Source organism: Podarcis cretensis, assembly GCF_951804945.1.
Source record: "Podarcis cretensis genome assembly, chromosome: 13".
In the NCBI taxonomy this organism is placed as follows: Eukaryota; Metazoa; Chordata; class Lepidosauria; order Squamata; family Lacertidae; genus Podarcis; species Podarcis cretensis.
The window spans coordinates 14,752,072-14,773,640 of record NC_137182.1 but is presented as its reverse complement, the minus strand read 5'-3'; the positions used below and the strand labels follow the sequence as shown (position 1 = coordinate 14,773,640).

Sequence of the window (21,569 nt, the reverse complement as noted above, 5' to 3'; positions counted from 1 at the left end):
CCCACTCACCTCACAGAGTGTTTGTTGTGGGGGAGGAAGGGAAAGGAGATTGTTAGCCGCTTTGAGACTCCTGAAGGGGAGTGAAAGGCGGGATATCAAATCCAAACTCTTCTTCTCTTCTTCTTCAACCTTTGTCTTGCTGTCGCGCAGCCTTTTGCATCTCCTCTTCACACCTGTCGCCAGCATGCTGACTCTCCTGTCCCTAGGCTCCTGTCTGTAAACAGGACTCTAACCCTGTCCACACCTCCAGACAACCCAAACTTATTTATTATATTTTTTACTCCACCTTTCAAACGTTTCCCCTGGGTGGTTTATAGAGGAATTTTCTTCTAGCTGCACTGCTTTGAATTGATGGTCAACGTTCTGTGGGGGATTCTTTCGGTTTTTTCACTCTTGGAAAGCATTAGTATTTGACGATATCATATGGTGGGTGGAAGAGGGATTTGCACATGGTAGCAAGTGTCTTTTAACCTGTGATAGAAGACACTTGAACCACATCCGCACTAGACATTTAAAGCTCGCTTATACCACTTTAAGGTACGCGGGTGGCGCTGTGGGTTTAACCACAGAGCCTAGGACTTGCCGATCAGAAGGTCGGCGGTTTGAATCCCCGCAACGGGGTGAGCTCCCGTCGCTTGGTCCCTGCTCCTGCCAACCTAGCAGTTCGAAAGCATGTCAAAGTGCAAATAGATAAATAGGTACCGCTCCGGCGGGAAGGTAAACAGCGTTTCCGTGCGCTGCTCTGGTTCGCCAGACGCGGCTTAGTCATGCTGACCACATGACCCGGAAGCTGTACGCCGGCTCCCTCGGCCAATAAAGCGAAATGAGCCTCACAACCCCAGAGTCGGCCACGACTGGACCTAATGGTCAGGGGTCCCTTTACCTTTACCTATACCACTTTAAAACCGCAAATAATCCTGGGAACTGTTGTTTGTTCAGGGTGCTGAGAGGAGAACCTCCAATTCTCCTCATAGAGCTACAATTCCCAAAGTTCCCAAGAAAGAGGGATTATTTGCTAAATCATCCCTGGAGGGACCTGGGGTCTCCTAATGACTGTCGGAACCCGTAACAAAATACAGTTCCCAGGATTCTTTGGGCGAATCCATGACTTTTTAAAGCGCCATGATACTGCTTTACATGTGCAGCGCAGATGAAGGTGAACTACAGTAAGATGCCACCACCAAGCGAGGATGCCCAGACGAGACACATCTCTAGCTGCTGCATCTCAGTGTCCCTCTTCCACCTTCATGGAATCCTTCCTCTCTTCCCCGCAGGGTTATAGAGTTCCGGGAGGAGAACCGCATGTCTGTTCAGAGCGTCGCGATCGTCTTTGGGCCAACGTTGCTGAAGCCAGAGGCCGAAGAAGGGAACATGACTATGTACATGGTTTTCCAGAACCAGATTGTGGAGCAAATCCTTAGCCAATACAGCTACATCTTCCCCGAGAGCTAGACCTTCCCAGCGGAGCGAGGAGCCTGGTTGAATGAAGGAGCAGCTGCGACGCAAAGGGGCAGGTCCCATCGCTGTGGGGACGACGGTGTTGCTGGGCAGTGCCAAGACTAGAGACAGTGAAGATATGGGAGGGAGGGAGAGAAACGACTAGCAATAAAACTCTCAATGTAGGATTCAGAATGTCCATGGTTGCCTCTCTTGAACGTTGCGGGTCAGGGATGGGAAACCCTGCTGGACGTGAAAGGAGCTCATTGTTTGGGTTAGTGATCTTCAACTCCCATCTGGAATATTTTTCGCTGAAGGATGTAGTGTGGACAAAATTTGGGGGGTGGGGGGTGTGGAATGGGAGGGAGGCTTCTGTGGCCAAGTGCACACCATAATGTTTTCAAGCATCCTGGCTTCTTGCTAAGGAATTACAGGGATTGTCTTGCTACAATTGTCCTGTGAATCTTCAGCTCTTTTGAGCGAACTTGCTTTGGTTTAAAAAAGCATGTCCAGATGGTGGGTTTGAATAGGGCTAGAAATCCATTCCGAGGGCATCAGTCACCCAAACTCTAGACCGTGTTGCACACACCACCTGTCTCTGCCCATGCACAACACGGAAAATTGCAAGATGCCATTCTGTGATGCAGGTCACAAGTGTTTATGGGAATAATGTTGGGTTCAGTGTTGTAGGGTTAACAGCAGTGCATCTTCTGCTCATTCCGGTGCATGTGTGTAATTTCAGCCAAGTGTGAGGGTAACTTAACGCTCCTCCTGAGATTTGCAAGTTTGTGTTCCGTTTTCCTCCCTAAGATGGAAAAGGAAGAGTTGATTGCACTTGACAGCCAAGACTGGTTTATTGAGATTGCCCTGTTTGTGGTATGCAACTTTGTCCACCCGCAGTGTGCTTCCTATACATGTTCTACCTCTGCAAAAAAATTGATCCCTGGGAACATCTACCACTGATTGAAGCTTATTTCCATATGTCCACATGATGGTAGGTGTGTGTGCTTGTGTTTCTTTGTGTCAAAACACACAACTTCCGATGTTGCACAAGAAATAATATCCATATGAGAGTTTTCATTGGCAAACTTTCTGGTTCAGTCAAGAGGATTCAGTTTGCATGTCTAGTGCCAATATTGACAGTAAAGAGCTTGTGCTTTTAGCACCAACGGTGATTGAGAAGGCTAGTTTCTGCCATTTGGGAAAAGTTCCGCGGCTTAGATTTGTGAACTTCCTGCTCCAATGTTGCGCCACTCATCTGTCACACTGCTCAACAGCACAAATAAGTGGCCGAGTCTCAGACTGGTAACAATGAGGTCTAATTCTTCCCCATTTTCAGTGAAAAGCACCGTGTGCTGGAAGGCTTGCTGCCTTTTCTATCCTGCCCTCCTGGTTTGGGCACTGCTGTTGGTACATGAATAACTGAAACGTCTGAGTGCACATAGAAGCCCCGCCATGGGCCCAGGTTCTCTGAGCTATGAGGGTTTAAGGTTGCCTTGTCCTGGGAAAATACTGGATTCCATGGCGTGCCATTCTACCAGGCTGTACTTCCCACGGGAATAAGAGATGCTGTTAAAACTGTGATACATGAGTGGCTGGCACAGCCAGGACTAGTCTACAATCTACTGAAGAATTGGAAGTGGTTGAGGGGTGGGGAGTATCTTGTTTTTTTTGCTAAATCCAGCATTCAGGAATTCATAAGGGGCAGGGGATGGAGAATCTGTGGCCCTCCAGTTGCTGCTTGTATTGCATTTGATAAAAGACAGAGCACACTCACTCAGTGGCGTAGCGTGGGTTGTCGGCACCCGGGGCAAGGCAAGTAATTTGTGCCCCCTAACCCATGGATTTGCGCCCCCTAACCCGTGGATTTGCACCCCCTAACCCTAACCCCCAGATGTTGCGCCCGGTGCGGCCGGCCCCCCCTGCACCCCCCACGCTATGCCACTGCACTCACTGAAAGCAATGAAAGCTCATGTCCATTAACGTAAGGGGGTCTACTTTGAGTAGGGCTAGTAGGACCGCCCTACAGCTGCCATCTTCCCCAACCATTTGCCAGGGGCTGATGGGAGTGGCCACAGGTTGTCTGGCTTAGAGGAACACTGTTGCAAAATGGCACCTAACCATGACTTTGGTTACACCGGATTTTGCCAATATGGTGCCCTCCAGATGTTTTAATAATAATAATATTTTTTTATTTATACCCCGCCCTCCCCAGCCAAGACCAGGCTCAGGGCAGCTAACAACCAATAATAAAAACAAGTTGATTAAAATACAATTTAAAAAAAGATGAAAATACAACATTAAAACATTAGGATGCAGCCTCTTCACAGGAGGATAAAGGAAAAAGAAAGAGAGGGAGGGAATCAAACTGATTCTAAGCCAAAGGCCAGGTGGAACAACTCTGTCTTACAGGCTCAGCGGAAAGAAATCAGATCCCGCAGGGCCCTGGTCTCATGAGGCAGAGCCTTCCACCAGGCCGGAGCCAGAGTTGAAAAGGCCCTGGCTCTGGTTGAGGCTAATCTAACTTCCTTAGGGCCCGGGACCTCTAGGGTGTTGCTTTATATGGACCTTAAGGTCCTCCGTGGGGCATACCGGGAGAGGTTTTGAACTGAAACTCCCATCAGCAGCTGGGACTGGAGGGAATTATAGTCCAAAACATCTGGAGGGCACCAGTTTGGGGAAGGCTGGTATACAGGAATTTACCATGTGGTCTCTCCAGCATAGGCTAGATCTCTGCCTGCGCAGATTCCAGGACCATGTGGCTTTGGCTGGAGGCATTGAATGTGCAATGGGCACTTCTAAGTCCCTCACACAAAGCCATAAGCAGATGTAGAAAAGTGACTTACCAACCTACCTCGAGGGGGGATGGGGGGGAATTGTATTTATGATTTTAATGAACAATGAAGGAGGAATGTTCATCCTGCTTTTTCACCTGGCTAAGGACAGGGCCTTTATTGTGTCTTCCCTCCCAATCTCACATGGTGTAAGCTTGTCCGCTTTCCCTTCAAGACACAAAACCTGCAACCCAGCAACTTTTACAGGCTGCAGAAAGTGATAAATGAGTATTGCTATTAAGAAAGTGCCCTTTCCCTATGTACCTCCCATGCAGAAGCAGCTATGTATTTCCAATAATAATAATAATTTATCATTGGAGGGGAGGGGAGGGATGTTATTTACTGTTTTGTGTCCACAGAGCTCTGGGCTACCAGAGGAGTTGTGTGGTTATAAATCCTTGGGAAAGGGAATCGTCACAAATTAGAATGTAACATGCCTCTGATAAACGTTGGCCAAACAAGTTAAATATACTTCTTTCTCCCAAAGCCTTTCCTGTTCCTGAAAAAGATTTGACAGGAGAGTCAAAGCATTGTTCGCAGGCACAACAAAAATGAGATACTCGAATCCTTTTGTTCAGGAATTGGACAATTAGCACATTGTGGCATGGGTTTTGAGGAAGCATAAAATGATTCAGTCCCTACCACTTGCCTCCTACATTCAACAGGTTTTGATTTTTAAATTGATGGTCATTTTAGGAACCATCTTAGACAACGGTGGTTGGACCTGAAGGATTTTTTGTTTTTGTTTTTTGCTGGAAGACAATTTGTGGCAATTTATTTTAAAATAAACAATAACCTTTCAATGAACAAAGTGTGTGTGTTTACTTGGGATCATATGATGTCGTGTCCCCCCCCCCCCCCAAGTACTGGCACCTTTTTTTCTAGAAGAAAAGCACAGGTGTTATGTCGAGTGTTTAGGATGGAGGTTACGACGTCATTTTGAGAAATGAAGCATTCTGTGTAGATGCATTTGCCTTTGGATTTGCTTTTTTGCATTATAGGATTGTTATGTACTGAGTTGAATAGGATCCAAAAGGCAGCAGTCTGATTGGTCCTAGAACAATAGGATCCAGAATGCAGCAGTCTGATTGGTCCGCAGGAGCCACCCAATCCAACTCCAGGTGGAAGCGAATCCGCAACCTGATTGGCCTTCAGGAGAATCCCAGAATTAGCCAATCACGTGTGGCCCATTGTGTAAATATTGTCTATAAAGCAGACATTTCAGGGGAACTTCCATTCTCACTAATATGAGCTGAATAAAGAGCATGAAATCCACACTCGACTCCGCGTATATTTCAAGGATCTTCCTTGTGGCTGAGGCTACAGTCCAGATAGGGATTCAGTTCTCTTCACTCATTTCCTAATGTGGAATTTGCCTTTCCCAGTTGCTACACATGGAGTCTACCCCAATGTGCATCGCTTCATGCAGACCTTGAGCTGCATTTTGCCATTTAGATGCCCCATCTCTCATTCTGCGTGCATCTTGTTGAGAGTTGCAGTTGTTCCTGCTGGGATGAGGTTCTCCTCCAGCTGTTAGCTGGCTAGCAGGCAGGGCTGTCTTTAGCAGATGCGGCGCTGGGGTGCAAATATCTGCCCAGTGCCCCCAAATTACCATGGATAGTTGCGGGGAGGGTGAAGCTGTGCACTGCCAACCATGGGGGAGGCAACTTTCCCCCATGCCGCTGTGGGAGAACATAAGCCCTATGGAAAAGACAACTCTGCTTGCAGGCCAAAGTGATGTGAATGAATGAATGAATTTATTATTTCGGTCACAGGCCAGTTCCAGCTCATACAAAATCACAGAAGTCAGAAATTGGGATGTGGAACTACAATGCCATGTGAGCGAGATGAATAAACACCCAGCAATAAAAGACAATGGGAGAGGGTTTACCCCAGCAATATACCGTATTTTTCGCTCTATAGGACGCACTTTTTCCCCTCCAAAAATTAAGGGGAAATGTGTGTGCGTCCTATAGAGCGAATGCAGGCTCCTTTGCTTCAGCGATAGCAACGCGAAGCCTCCAAAGCGCAGAGGGAGAGCTCCCTCCGCACTCCAGAGGCTACGCGTTGCTTTCGCTGAAGCCTGGAGAGCGAGAGGGGTTAGCGCGCACCGACCCCTCTCGCTCTCCAGGCTTCAGGGATAGCCGTCTGAAGCCTTTGTAGTGCAGTGGGAACTTGCGCTGTGCTCCGCAGGCTTTGGGTTCCTTTTGCTGAAGCCAGGAGAGCAAGATTCTCCTGGCTTCAGCAGAGAGGGAGAGCTGCGCAGCGCCCCTTCAGTCAAGCAGGAGGAGAAATGGAAGGGGCTCCGTTTCTCCTGCCGCTTCGCTTAAGGGGCGCTGGGCAGAGAGGCGGAGAATTTTTTTCTCTTGTTCTCCCCCTCTAAAATAAGGTGTGTCATATGGTCCGGTGCATCCTATAGAGCGAAAAATAAAATTACAAATACCTAAATGCAGACGGTCGTTCACCCTCGCTAGATTCAACGTGCTGCCATCTGCCTTATTGCAGGGCAAATTCTAGGGTTAACCATACACAGAAAGAGTCTGTCCCTGCGGCTTCATGGAGGTAGAAACTGTCTCTCATGCCTTGTTACGACGTTGTTTCTACGGGGACATACGCTCGGCATTTATCACCCCTGCTATGCAAAAATCTTCAAATGGGTCCGAACTCCACGGTTTAAAATCTCTGGTAGAGGACAAAGATCCAGAGATCACGTTAAAGGTGGCCAAATTTTGTGTGATTGCCATAAAACTTAGGGAATCATCATGATTAAGGTTTTAAATGACTGTGATATCATCATGATTAAGGTTTTAAATGACCACTTCAGATTGTATTTTGGTGTGTTAAGATCTAATTTATATATTTTAATGGCTGCTGTCTCAAGGCAAATCTAAAAAAATGTAGTGTAAACACTGACAACTGGGAAACACTGGCCTGTGAGCGCTCCAGTTGGAGAACAGCCTTTACCAAAGGTGTCATGGGCTTTGAAGACACTCGAACTCAGGACACAAGGGAGAAACGTGCTAAGAGGAAGGCACACTTGGCAAATCCATACTGTGATCAACTCCCGCCCGGATACCAATGTCCCCACTGTGGAAGGACGTGTGGATCCTGAATTGGCTTCCACAGTCACTTACGGACTCGTTGTTAAAGCCGTTTTTTTGGAAGACAATATTACTCGGCTACGAGTGATCACCAAAGAAAAAAGAAGAATGTACAGTGGTACCTCGGGTTAAGAACTTAATTCGTTCTGGAGGTCTGCTCTTAACCTGAAACTGTTCTTAACCTGAGGTACCACTTTAGCTAATGGGGCCTCCTGCTGCCATCGCACCGCCAGTGTGCGATTTCTGTTCTCATCCTGAAGCAAAGTTCTTAACCTGAGGTACTATTTCTGGGTTAGCAGAATCTGTAACCTGAAGCGTCTGTAACCTGAAGCGTCTGTAATCCGAGGTACCACTGCACTGTCCCTGTTATACCAAATTGCAAATTTAAATGTATCCCTATTGTGTTTCAAAAAAAGGGAGAAAGTGATGTGGTTTTGTCCATGATAACTACATTCGGGCACTTTCTCCCACAGGGAAGGGTGAGCTCAGCATCCCTGCTGAGCTTGCCCCCACCCCCAAATCCCACCTCCATCCCCTTAGCTTGGCCAGCCCACTTTCTAATCTCTCCTCTGTCCATTTGGCATCTGTTCATTATTATCCTGCTAAGGAATGCAGGCAGGAGGACTGGTTCACCAGGAGTCGAAGAGAGGGTTGGTGCGGCCGGGACCAGAGGCCCGTCTTCGCTTGGTGGACTTTTGGCAAGGGGGACACTTTACCCAAGTCTTCCCGCAGGTAAATGAAAAGAGAAGAAATGTTTCTGCACACTCTCTTGCTGGTTTAAGGCGTCTTTGGTTCACAGGGTGAGTGGGGGGCAGTTCTTCCGTGTTCTATAGGGTGCAATTATTATTTTTCCCTGTTGCGCTTTTTTTTGGTTAAGGTCTTGCTTCAAAAGCGGTGGCTGTTTTTACTGCGGGGGAAGAGAAACAGCCAGAGTTTAGTGATTAATCCTCTTTAAAAGAACAGCCCCAAGAAAGAAAACCAGACATTCCACAGGCAGTTCTGAAGAGGCCACTGTTTGCTGCGAAGGACTTTTTTCTTTTTTTGCTAAGGCAAAATTCCTGAGTGAGGAGGAGGAAAAGGTAACAGCAGCAACAGCAGCTGTGGATGTCTCTGCTCCTTTCCTTCCTTCCTTCCTTCCTTCCTTCCTTCCTTCCTTCCTTCCTTTCATCTCTTCCCTCCTTAAACTCTTTGGAAAAGGTGGTAGTTAAAAATAGTTCATCATAATAAAATTATTGCGAATTCAGGGAGATAAGTAGCTAGACAACCTTTCGACAACATCTGAAGGCAGCCCTGTATAGGGAAGTTATTAAATGTTGAATGTTTTATTGTGTTTTTTATATGTGTTGGAAGTCGCCCAGAGTGGCTGAGGCAACCCAGTCAGATGGGCGGGGTATAAATAATAAAATTATTGGCATGATTATTATTATCTGTACTACCCTGGATTTCTTGTGGGTGGAACTGCACCCACAAAGAAAGATAAGCAAAAGGGCCATTTTGAAAGCAAAGAGAAAGAGGGAAGAGAAAAAGATTTATCCGTCGCAAGCTGCACAGGCAGAGAACCTCCCCTTTTTACATCTTGGGAAATAAAGTAAATTTCTAGCTCTTCATTAACACCACAGAGACAGATGACGTGGAGGTGCTTAGAATTTCCAGTGGTCAAACGAATCGCATTTCTGTTATAATCAGAATAAATGAAGCAAAACATGGAAGTTTAAGTGTATTTTGTTCTGATTTGTGCCATTTATCTATAGGCTGAAATATCTGACTTTTCTTAGTGCGTGTTTTAAGAATCTGTTAAGCTCTAGACTAGAGACAGAAGGTCAAACAAAATACCCAACACATTAGGTTACATCCTGGCAGTGGCGTAGCGTGGGGGGTGTAGGGGGGGCTGGCCGCACTGGGCGCAACATCTGGGGGTTAGGGTTAGGGGGCGCAAATCCACGGGTTTGGGGGGCGCAAATTACTTGCCTTGCCCTGGGTGCTGACAGCCCACGCTACGCCACTCCATCCTGGCCTCTTGCACTGTAAAGTAGGCCCATAACTTAACACACGTGTAACTTGTGCACCCTGCGACGGGGTGAGCTCCCGTCGGTTGGTCCCTGCTCCTGCCAACCTAGCAGTTCGAAAGCACAAAGTGCAAGTAGATAAATAGGTACCGCTCCGGCAGGAAGGTAAACGGCGTTTCCGTGCGCTGCTCTGGTTCGCCAGAAGCGGCTTAGTCATGCTGGCCACATGACCCGGAAGCTGTACGTCGGCTTCCTCGGCCCATAAAGCGAGATGAGCGCCGCAACCCCAGAGTCGGTCACGACTGGACCTAATGGTCAGGGGCCCCTTTACCTTTACCTAACTTGTGCACATTCAGCTTTATGAACTTGGCCAATAAATAAATAAAAAGGGGTTGGGCAGCCAGGAAAAAGACTTTGGCAATTCCACCCACCACTGAACCCAATAACTATAGGCGGTTTTGGCTTTAGGTGTGATCACCAGATCGTAAGTTGTGGGCCTTACTGTACCTGCAAACAGTGCCCACAATCCTCAAAGCCCCAAAGCCAGCCAAGAAGTTTCGTTACCGCTGGTAAATAAAAGACTGGGCCTCTCCTTGCTTCCGTGTACAGAAGCCGACCAGACTGGTGGCGGCTGAATCTTTCTTCGGCACAGACTGAGCGCACACCATGCATTTAAACCACGTGGTTTCCCTCCAAGAATCCTGGGAAATGTAGTACGTTGAGGGTGCTGGGAATTGTAGCTCTGCAAGGGGTAAAGGGCAGTTTCCAGGATTCTTTGTGCGCGGGGTGTGTGTGCTTTAAATATACAGTGCTACCTCAGGTTAAATACTTAATTCATTCCGGAGGTCCATTCTTAACCTGAAACTCTTCTTAACCTGAAGCACCACTTTAGCTAATGGGGCCTCTTGCTGCTGCTGCACCGCCAGAGCACGATTTCTGTTCTCATCCTGAAGCAAAGTTCTTAACCCGAGGTACTATTTCTGGGTTAGCGGAGTCTGTAACCTGAAGCGTCTGTAACCTGAAGCGTATGTAACCCGAGGTACCACTGGATGGGAATTGCATGCCCTCCAACATTTCTCCGATGAAAATAGGGACGTCCCAAGGAAAAGTGGGACATTCCAGGATCAAATCTGAAAGCTGCTGTCAATCCGTAACTGTCCCTGGAAAATTGGGGCACTTGGAGGGTCTGGGATTGCAGCTTCTCCTGCTCCTGGCACTTGATGTTGGAGGCAGCCGCCTCACTTTCCCCGACAATGGGGCTAGATTTTCCCACAGCTTGTGTGAATACTCGAAACACACCCATCCCCGTTTGCTTCAAGATGACGACTGGGCAGGCCTAGTGAGGCCAGCGGTGCTTCCAAGGAAACTCTCTCCCCTTCCTTGCACTGTTTGCTTTGGGCCGGGAAGACGGGGGGCAAAGGTCAGCAGCGCCGCTGGTGTTTGCTCCATTGCTTTGCTCGCACGGAAGTTACTCCCGGCAACAGCGGCGGCTGTGATCCTGCGGAGGCCAGGTGGGTTTCCCAGGTGGGTTGGCTCGATTTGCATGAGGACACTCACCTGGTCCTGTTCCAGAAGGTGCATCACTGTGTGTATTAGCCAAGGGAGGGGCTGTTGGCCACAACCGCCTCTTCCAGATCAGCCCTTTAGCGTCATTGTTTGGGGTTGTCGTTTGGGTTCGCACAAGGCATCGGCCCAAAGGTGGCCAGGTGAAAAAGAGGGGGGATGAGCCTTCTACCTTTTAATAGTTGGGTGAATTTCAGCAGATTTGTGTAATCCGGCCAACAGTTTCAGAATCCATCGACGTGCCTGCCTAATTGCCATCGAAATAAAAATACAGTGGTACCTCGGGTTACGTACGCTTCAGGTTACAGACTCCACTAACCCAGAAATAGTGCTTCAGGTTAAGAACTTTGCTTCAGGATGAGAACAGAAATTGTGCTCTGGGGGCGCGGCAGCAGCAGGAGGCCCCATTAGCTAAAGTGGTGCTTCAGGTTAAGAACAGATTCAAGTTAAGAACGGACCTCCGGAACGAATTAAGCACTTAACCTGAGGTACCACTGTAAAGGGGGTAATTTTTTAAAAAATGAGCAGACACCCAAGAAATTTTGCTGCCTGAGATGAAGGACAAGATCGTGGGTCGCTCCAGCTTGTTCCATGTACAGAAGCCAACTAGAACAGCAGTTTAGGTCCCGTCCTCAGCATACATCGAAAGCGTTCTCAAGTTGCTTTAACTGTCATGGCTTTCCTTATCGGGACGCGGGTGGCGCTGTGGTCTAAACCACTGAGGCTCTTGGGCTTGCCGATCAGAAGGTCAGCGGTTCGAATCCCCGTGACGGGGTGAGCTTCCTTTGCTCTGTCCCAGCTCCTGCCAACCTAGCAGTTCGAAAGCACGCCAGCGCAAGTAGATAAATAGGTACCGCTCCGGCGGGAAGGTAAACGGCATTTCCGTGCACTCTGGTTTCCATCACAGTGTCCCATTGTGCCAGAAGTGGTTTAGTCCTTCTGGCCACATGACTCGGAAAGCTGTCTGTGGACAAACGCTGGCTCCCTCAGTCTGAAAGCAAGATGAGCGCCACAACCCCATAGTCGCCTTTGACTGGACTTAGCTGTCCAGGGGTCCTTTACCTTTACCTTTTTTTAAACATGGCTTTCCCCAAAGAATCCTGGGAACTTTAGTTTGTTCAGGGTGCTGGGAACGAGAGCTTTGCAAGATGGGCACCCTTAACCCTTGTCTTATAGTGTTACAAAAATAAGAATTGGGATTCCCTGAGGATCAATGCAGATCCCTATGTGCTGCCTTTCAAATAGATCTACTATTTTACGTACACAGGCATGTGAAAATGATTTGTGGTGCTCCGATATCTTCATTTCCGGAGGGATTAAATGGTATTTTCTTTGGCGTTCCATTGCATGTGATGAACTTGTACACCATTCTATTGAAACTGGAGCAAAACCATGTTTGTTACACAACAGGCGTCTGTTGCCCAGGCATCTACACACAAACACACACACACCAAACACCTGGAGTGAGCAACAATTGGTGTTAGGCAACAGTGCAGTGGAGGAAAGTAGACTGCAATCCGCCAATTTCTGCAATCCATCAATTGGCCAATTTCTGGTGAACCACCAAGTGCTTGTTCTGCAGGGATTCATGAAAAGGATGCTGAACACGGTGGAATTTTCACCTGGTCTTGCAAGGCACTTAACAAGCATTAAGCAGGTCACATACTCAGGAACACTGAATATGGATTAAGGTAAAGGTAAAGGGACCCCTGACCATTAGGTCCGGTCATGACCGACTCTGGGGTTGTGGCGCTCATCTCGCTGTATAGGCCGAGGGAGCCGGTGTTTGTCCACAGACAGCTTCCGGATCATGTGGCCAGCATGACTAAGCCGCTTCTGGCAAACCAGAGCAGCGCATGGAAACGCCGTTTACCTTCCTGCACGATTGCTGCTGCTGCACCCGCCGGAGCGGTACCTATTTATCTACTTGCACTTTGTGCTTTCGAACTGCTAGGTTGGCAGGAGCTGGGACCGAACAATGGGAGCTCACCCAGTCGCGGGGATTCGAACCGCCGACCTTCTGATCAGCAAGTCCTAGGCTCTGTGGTTTAACCCACAGCTCCACCCGCGTCCTGGAATATGGATTACTCATGCCTTAACATTTCAAGAGAACTCGAGCACAGATTTTTGCTTTGTAAAAAATATCTCAAATCACAAGGACTCGGTGGAAGATGGGTAGATACCGCTTGAGACAGTTCAGCTCATCCCCTCATTTTTGCTCCCTTTCATTCTAGGTGGAAGCGCTTCTGAAGTGTCCTAAAGTCTCCTATGTCCTAAGTGTCCTCTTCCCTGAGGGTACAAGGGGCCAGCAATGGAGACGGTTGTGATTGTGGCCATTGGGGTGCTGGCAACCATCTTCCTGGCTTCTTTCGTGGCTCTGGTTGTGGTGTGCAGGCAACGTTACTGCCGGCCCAAGGACTTCTCGAACCATTATGATACCAGGTGAGCGTGCAAATTTTTGAAAAAGAAACTGTTATGTACTGAAGTTCTCACCCTGGGCCGGCAGGGGGATACTGTAGATAGTTATGCAAATGAAGGATCGAAAGTGACGTTCAGTGATTTGATAGTTTGTATGCAAATGAAGGATCGAAAGTGACGTTCAGTGATTGGATAGTTTTAGAAAGTTGCTACAGTTACGTTGTTCTGGAGCTCTATATAAGCAGGCTGACTGAGCTCTTCAGTTCAGTTCTGTTCTGGCCTCTGAATAAAGAAGAGCTGTTTGAAGAATCGCTGTGTCGTCTGATATGTTCACCCACAACTTAACAGAAACGGTGAGGATGCGACGTAACGTTCCCCTCCTCGTCCGTCTCCAATTCACGAGACGTTGCACCGGGTGATGCAGAAGAACTCTGTGCTCTCAAAATTGAGTGTTGGGATGGGAAAAAAATATTGAATATATGGAAAATAATTGTGTACAGCTGAAAACGCGGGCACCATTAAGATAAAATTCAGCAGTGTAAATAGGTTTTGATGGATGCACTAATGGAAAACAAATTGGTATTGTTTTTGTAAAATATTTAAGATTTAAGATGTGTAAAATGAACCATGGAAAGAGAAGAAGGGAAGTCACTGATATCTGAAGGATGTGAAATGAGTATTTGAAATTGTAAAACTGAAAATTTAATAAAAATTATTAAAGAAGGAAAGAAAATGCTGATCCCAGTTCACCTTTGAACTTTCCCCTCAGGCCCATCGTTGACTTCAGTGGCACCATGGAAACCCAGTCTGAACCTTCAGAACTAGAACTGGATGACGTGGTTCTAACAAACCCACATATTGAGGCCATCCTGGAGAATGCAGACTGGATTGAAGATGCTTCGTAAGTTTTGCAGCGATGCCTCCCCAGGCAGCATAAAATGGGGAACAGGGGATTTATTTTTTTATTCACCCAAAATTGTGACAGGTATTAGGAACCACTTCAGACGTCTTCTTCTTCTTTGGCGATCCCTCGTAGCCGAACAAGATTGTCTTCCATGAACACGGTCTTAACAGTGAGTCCGTAAGTGACTGTGGAGGCCAATTCTGGATCCACACTTCTTTCCACAGTGGGAAAATAGGTTTCCGGGCGGGAGTTGATCACGGTGAGGGTTTGCCAAACATGCCTTCCTCTTAGCATACTTCTCCCTTTCATCCTGAGTTCGAGCGTCTTCAAAGTTCGTGACACCTTTGGTAAAGGCTGTTCTCCAGTTGGAGTGTTCGCAGGCAGTGTTTCCCAGTGGTCAGTGTTTATACTACATTTTTTAAGATTTGCCGTGAGAGAGTCTTTAGACCTCTTTTGTTGACCACCAGCATTACGCTTTCCATTTTTAAATTCGGAATAGAGTCGTTGCTTTGGAAGACGATAATCAGCACAACATGACCAGGCCAATGAAGCTGATGTTGAAGAATCATTGCTTTGACACTGGTGATCTTTGCTTCTTCCAGTACACTGGCATTCGTTTGCCGGTGTAATTAATTAATACAACACCAGAGATTACCGTATTTTTCGCCCTATAGGACGCACTTTTCCCCCTCCAAAAATGAAGGGGAAATGTGTGTGCGTCCTATGGGGCGAATGCAGGCTTTCGCTGAAGCTTGGAGAGCGAGAGGCGTTGGTGCGCACCGACCCCTCTCGCTCTCCAGGCTTCAGGAAGACACCCGCAGCCTAGGCAGCCCTGCAGGAATTCCCCGCGGGGCTCCCCACGCTGCGGATAGCAGCCTGCCGCCCGGCGCGAGGGGCGCCTGAAGCAGAGCACCCCTCGCGCTGGGCAGACATCCGCAGCGTGGGGAGCCCTGCAGGAATTCCCCGCAGGGCTCCCCACGCTGAGGATAGCAGCCTGCCGCCCGGCGCAATGGGTGCCTGAAGCAGAGCGCCCCTCGCGCTGGGCAGACATCCGCAGCGTGGGGAGCCCTGCAGCAGTTCCCCGCGGGGCTCCCCACGCTGCGGATAGCAGCCTGCCGCCTGACGCGAGGGGTGCCCTGAGGCAGAGCACCCCTCGCGCCGGGCAGACATCCGCAGCGTGGGGAGCCCTGCCGGAGTTCACCGCAGGGCTCCCCACAAGCTTGGGGGACAGCAGGGAGGCGCAGCGCCGCCATCCCGCTGTTCCTCGACCTGGTTCGGTTTCCCCGACCTGGTTTTGGGGGGGAAATTAGGGGGAATTTTTTTTCCTTTATTTCCCCCCAAAAAAACTAGGTGCGTCCTATGGGACGGAGCGTCCCATGGGACGAAAAATACGGTATAGTCTATCTGAGTGTTTAGCACACGGGTGTGAAACTCAGAGCAGCTGGCAAGCCAGACTTCCCATGGAAAATGCTCTATAATTTTTCATGGGGGGGTGGGAATAGCTGACTTTGATGGGAGGAAGATGAATGGTGAACTTTGAGAAATACCCCTTGCCATTAGAAGCAGGGAACCAATGAGATTTTTCAAAATTTGCAGTCTTCCCAATTTTGCAATGCAGCTCCCTAACCAATAATCACGTGTGCAATCAGTCCTGTGATCTTTCCGTTTTCTGCGTTGACTACAAAAGCTTGGATGACTCTTTCAGTGGTATCTGCTAAAATGCCTCATTGCTTCTCTAACTCACTGCTGTGTTTCCCCCCCTCTTTCTTCCTCCTTTCAGGGGCCTGGTCTCCCATTGCATTGCTATCCTGAAGGTAAATCCCTTTTTTTGGTGGGTGGGGGGGGGGACTGCAATGTGAGGATGCTATGCGCGGCAGCACCGACTCACACCATCCCTCTTTCGACAGATCTGCCACACCCTCACCGAGAAGCTTGTTGCCATGACGATGGGTTCGGGGGCCCAGATGAAGCCTCCGGCAAGCCTCAGTGACATCATTGTGGTTGCCAAGCGGATCAGCCCCAGGTGAGAGTTGCCAGGGGGCGATGCCAAACTGTCGGGAAGCATTAGAGCAGGCCGAGGGAAGCTTTGCATCCCTCCAGGTGTTGTCACATGACAACAACAAAGGTGCAGAGCAGGGGTCGGCAAGGTTTACCTCGCCTGGGCCGGGTCACTCCCACGGAGATTGCTCCATGGGCTGGATTGCGTCTGCGCAGACGCGATTTTCAGCATTTATACCCCTATCTGGCTGGGTTTCCCCAGCCACTCTGAGCATTTCCCAACAGAATATTAAAAACATGATAAAATATCAAACATTGAAAATGTCCCTAAACAGGGCTGCCTTCAGATGTCTTCTAAAAATCAGATAGTTGTTTATTTCCTTGACATCTGATGGGGTGGCATTCCACAGGGTGGGTGCCACTACAAAGAAGGCCCTCTGCCTGGTTGCCTGCAACCTCACTTCTCACAGGGAGGGAACTGCCAGAAGGCCCTCAGAGCTAGACCTCAGTGTCCGGGCTGAGCGATGGGGGTGGAGACGCTCCTTCAGGTGTACTGGACCGAGGCCGTTTAGGGCTTTAAAGGTCAGCACCAACACTTTGAATTGTGCTCGGAAACGTACTGGGAGCCAATGTAGGTCTTTAAAGACAAGTGTTATAATTTCTCGGCAGCCGCTCCCAGTCACCAGTCTAGCTGCAACATTCTGGATTAGTTGCAGTTTGTGGGTCACCTTCAAAGATAGCCCCACGTAGAGCACATTGCAGTAGTCCAAGCGAGAGATAACCAGAGCATGCACCACTCTGGTGAGACAGTCTGCGGGCAGGTAGGGTCTCAGCCTGCGTACCAGATGGAGCTGTTAAACAGCTGCCCTGGGCACAGAATTGACCTGCACCTCCATGGACAGCTGTGAGTCCAGAATGACTCCCAGGCTGTGCACCTGGTCCTTCAGGGGCACAATTGCCCCATTCAGGACTCTCAATCACCCCTGGACTACAACTCTACTCATCCCTGACCATTGGCCATGCTGGCTGGGGCAGGTGGGAATAGGAATGCAATGACAGGTTCTCCACCTCTGGTCTAGCTAATGGTTTTCCATCCAGGACTGGGGGGGGGGGGGGAAATCCAATTTTCTGCAGTGTGAAAAGCATGAGGGATGAAACATAAGAGACCCACAGTTTGACATTTTTGGGCGCTGCCCAGAGTGGCTGGGGAAACCCAGCCAGATGGGCGGGGTATAAATAAATAAATTGTTGTTGCTGTTGTGGTTAGCCACCGCATGAAAAGTGTGTGAACAAACTGGCCATTTCAGTGAACACCTACTGCGGAAGTGCTTTTATGTTTGATGGTGTTTTTATATTTTGCTTGAAGCCCCCAAGAACAGCTGGGACAACCCACTCAGAGGGGCAGCATATGAATAATAAAATTGTGGGATGTGAAACACAAGAGCAGTCAAGTACAACATTCCTAGAGTGAACATGTTTACACATGGGGAGGAATGTTTGTCCAGCCAGCAGGTAAACTTCCTGTTTCCTTCTGGGCTGGGACAGACTTCCTCTGCATGTGACTAGAGGTGGGCGTGGCCTCACCTGTGCAGGTAACGACAAAAGCACAGGGCAGGGCAGCTATCTCTCTCTCTCTCTCTCTCTGACTACATGCATCAAAGAAGCAACATCTGCTTAGCCAAAGATGCTCTCTTGGCCTCCAGCCAAGAGAGGACAAAGTGACTGTATAGAGGCTTTAGCGAGCCTGAGCAAATGCATCCGCTGTGAGTTTAAAAAGGGGAATGTTACTCTGCTAAATTGTGAACTTGTTAACACAAGTTGGAAAGGCTATAATCAAACAATATATCCTCTCCTGCATCCCTGAACATTCCCACAAAAATTAATAGTAGTAGCAGTAACATCAGTCTGCAGATTCTCCTTTATTCCAGCCCACTCCTTCCCCATCAACCTGAATTGTATTGGGCTAGGGCATATTGTTTATTCTCACACCCTCTTTTTCTTAATGTGCCTGTAGCTCTTATTAATCCAATACACACCACTTGTGTTACAAAGGGCCTTGAAAGAGCCATCTCTTCCCGATAGGCTATTGGGTTTCTTTTTTCTCCCAGGGTCGATGATGTGGTCCGATCCATGTACCCACCACTGGATCCCAAACTCCTGGATGCCAGGTGAGTAGGCAATGTCGGATAGGCGAGCTGTCAGTGGAGGATAACAGGAATTGTGCAACATGGTCATACATCCTCTTTGGCAATCAATTATGGCCGAGTAAGAGCCTTCCATGAACACGGTCTTAACAGTGAGTCCGAAAGTGACTGTGGAGGCCGATTCTGGATCCACACGTCCTTCCACAGTGGGAACATAGGTGGGGTGACTGTAAGTGAAAATCTGGACACAGAAGTTGTTGAGGGTGGGGTTTTGGTTTATTTTGCTATTTTTGTGGTTTTTTAGCTATTTTTTAATGAAAATTGCAAACATAAAACCCCGACACTTCCCGTACCGGCTGCAATTATGCCAGACATTTTGAGTGCTTTTCAGAAATTCTGCCTCTGTGCCATTTTTGAAGGACGAAACCCAGAGATGTTCAGAAAATGTCCGGAACATATTGGAGCCCTAGACATAGGTTTTTGAGTGGGAGTTGATCACGGTGAGGATTTGCCAAATGTGCCTTCCTCTTAGCTCGTTTCTCCCTTTTGTCCTGAGTTCGTGCTTCTTCAAAATCCATGACACCTTTGGTAAAGGCTATTCTCTAAATGCTTTCTTGAGCCACATTCATACCAAAAGTTTGTTCCATGGTTTATTTTTGTTTTGTTTTATCATTATGATGTGTTTTCCGTTATAGTGTTTATCACTATGATAGTGTTATAGCGTTTTATGAATTGATTGTTTCGGTTTTATGTCGTATATCATTTTGGAATTTATACTGTATTTTTTTTAAAAAAAATATTTTTAAAAAATTTGATTTTACAACTTCATTTACACTCATAATCACAAATAATAGAAATTACGCAAGATTCTTCCTATTCTCAAGACTTCCCTCCTCCCCTCTGTGGGTTCTGTAAGTAACTTTTTAAACTGCATATTATAAGTCCATCTAATTGACAGTCCTCCATTGTGTGCAAGATCTGTGCAACATTGCAAGAGTTATTTAAAACCTGCCAAAGAGTTCAAGTGTTTACAGTGGTCTTTCAAATATAATGTAAATTTGTCCCATTCTTTACTGAAGTTTTGATCCTCCTGGTTTCTGATTTTCCCGGTTAATCTTGCCATCTCTTCGTAGTCCAATAATTTCATCTGCCAGTCTACCCTGGTAGGTATCTTACCATCTTTCTAACTCTGGGCAAGAAGCATCCTTGCAGCTGTTGTAGCATACATAAACAATCTTTTCAGTTCCTTCAGTATCTCTGCATCTACGATTCCTAACAAATAGAATTCTGGTTTTTTAACAAAAGTTATTTTAAACATTTTTTTTTCAATTCATTGTAAATCATTTCCCAGAATTCCTTTATTACTTTACAGTTCCACCACATATGACAAAAGGTGCCTTCCTTTGACTTGCATTTCCAACAAATATTTGAACTTGTCCTGTACAGTGGTACCTCGGGTTAAGAACTTAATTCGTTCTGGAGGTCCGTTCTTAACCTGAAACTGTTCTTAACCTGAAGCTAATGGGGTCTCCCGCTGCCACTTCGCTGCTACCGCACGATTTCTGTTCTCATCCTGAAGCAAAGTTCTTAACCTGAGGTACTATTTCTGGGTTAGCAGAGTCTGTAACCTGAAGCGTCTGTAAGCTGAAGCGTCTGTAACCCAAGGTACCACTGTACATTTTTGCTAATCTACTCAAAATACCAGCGATACACCATTTTCATATAATTTTCTTTTAATTTCTTTTCAATTTATTTTCTTTTAACACATAACACGCTGTATTGAATTATTTTTAATCCCGTGAACAAACAACAAATAGTAATTCCTTTTCTGTGCCGGGGGCAGGGGAATGGGGGCATTTGGCTGGATGGGCCTGGCTCCATCCTTATTCTGACCAGTCTCCATCCTTTTGAAGGACAACAGCGCTGCTCCTTTCCGTCAGCCACCTGGTCTTGATCACCCGCAACGCCTGCCACTCTCCCAGCCGCATGGACTGGATCGACCAATCGCTGTCTGCGGCAGAGGAGCACATGGCTGTGTTGCGCGAGGCAGCCCTCGCCTCGGAACCGGAGCGCTCGGGGCCCAGCGGCGATGCTTTCCTGCAGGAGCAATCGACGATCTGAGGGAGGAATCCGAAACTCAGAGCTCCTCGGATGAACTGCTCCCCAACATTTCCTCCTCTCTTCCCCTCACCTAGTGCCGCGGTCATGAACGCGAAGCTTGTGCCGCCCACTGCATAGTGTAGTTTTGCTGCACGGTTAGCACCCCAGAGATACAGGACTGAATCTCTGCTCCCTTGCTGTCTTGTTCTAATTCTCTCCCATGTGTGGAATTGGTGACATTGAGGTGGTTTTGATGCCGGGGATGCTGTTGGTGGTGGCTGTTGTTTTCCCCACAGCGAGAAGAAAAATGTCATCTATTGCTGAAGTACAAATAGGGCCACATAAAGGGGTGCTGTGTCAAAAACTGCAAACCATACAGATTGCAAAGATATGTCTGGGGTTTGAGGGCATGATGAGTAGGATTTCTGGCTTTGCGTTATTATCCGAGACCATTATTATCACAAGCTGCATTTGAAAGCTCCCTCCGTTTCTGGGAATGTAGAAATGTAGTTGGATTCTAAGGCCTGTGTTCCTAAAGTTTTATTTATATACTCTGAGCCTCCTACAATCCAAACTGAGGACTACAGAGAGCTGGAATGTAACTCTTCTTCTTCCAGTACATTTCTGGTGCACAGAACCGATGTTTAAGTTTAAATTGTGTTGTTGGTTTTTTAAGATTTAAAATGTAAGCCGATTCCTCCCTGATACAGCTTATGGCACTTCCACCTGGGTTGTTTTTATTGAGCATTCCTCATAGAATTATAGAGTTGAAAGGAACCCCGTGTCATCTAGTCCAACCCCCTGCAATGCAGAAATCTTGATTTGTTCACTTACAATTTGCGCAGAGGTTATATGACATCACTTGAAGTCCTGTGCGATGGTCTTCCACTTTCTGTACTGAAAAAAAGTCTGATAAGAAGAGAAGGAATAGCAAATTGCACTGGAAAGTGTGGCAAAATAAACACTGGCTTGTAATAACCACTGGATCTTTGTGTACAAATCAGAATGAATTCACAATAAACAGCCAGTCGGATGTCCCCTTTGTCTAAATTGGCTTTATGCAA

General features: G+C 47.5%; 2 protein-coding genes across 6 annotated transcripts in view; both read left to right on the top strand.

Annotated features, from left to right (window-relative positions):
* Positions 1 to 1,632, top strand: part of ARHGAP27 (Rho GTPase activating protein 27) — a 72,465-nt gene extending 70,833 nt beyond the window's left edge. For all 5 annotated transcript variants that reach the window (XM_079949421.1, XM_079949420.1, XM_079949419.1 and 2 more), the window contains one exon: positions 1,275 to 1,632. In XM_079949421.1, the coding sequence (XP_079805547.1) occupies positions 1,275 to 1,452 (178 nt within the window). In that variant the 3' untranslated portion in view covers positions 1,453 to 1,632. The remainder of the gene's footprint in view (positions 1 to 1,274) is intronic.
* Positions 1,633 to 7,974: 6,342 nt separating this feature from the next.
* TMEM98 (transmembrane protein 98) lies at positions 7,975 to 21,230 on the top strand. The gene is made up of 7 exons (XM_079950090.1): positions 7,975 to 8,104; positions 13,176 to 13,383; positions 14,129 to 14,260; positions 16,044 to 16,077; positions 16,171 to 16,286; positions 18,370 to 18,429; positions 20,319 to 21,230. The coding sequence occupies exons 2-7, from the start codon at positions 13,253 to 13,255 to the stop codon at positions 20,524 to 20,526; spliced, it is 681 nt and encodes a 226-aa protein (XP_079806216.1). The 5' UTR covers positions 7,975 to 8,104; positions 13,176 to 13,252; the 3' UTR covers positions 20,527 to 21,230.
* The last annotated feature ends 339 nt before the right edge of the window (positions 21,231 to 21,569 follow it).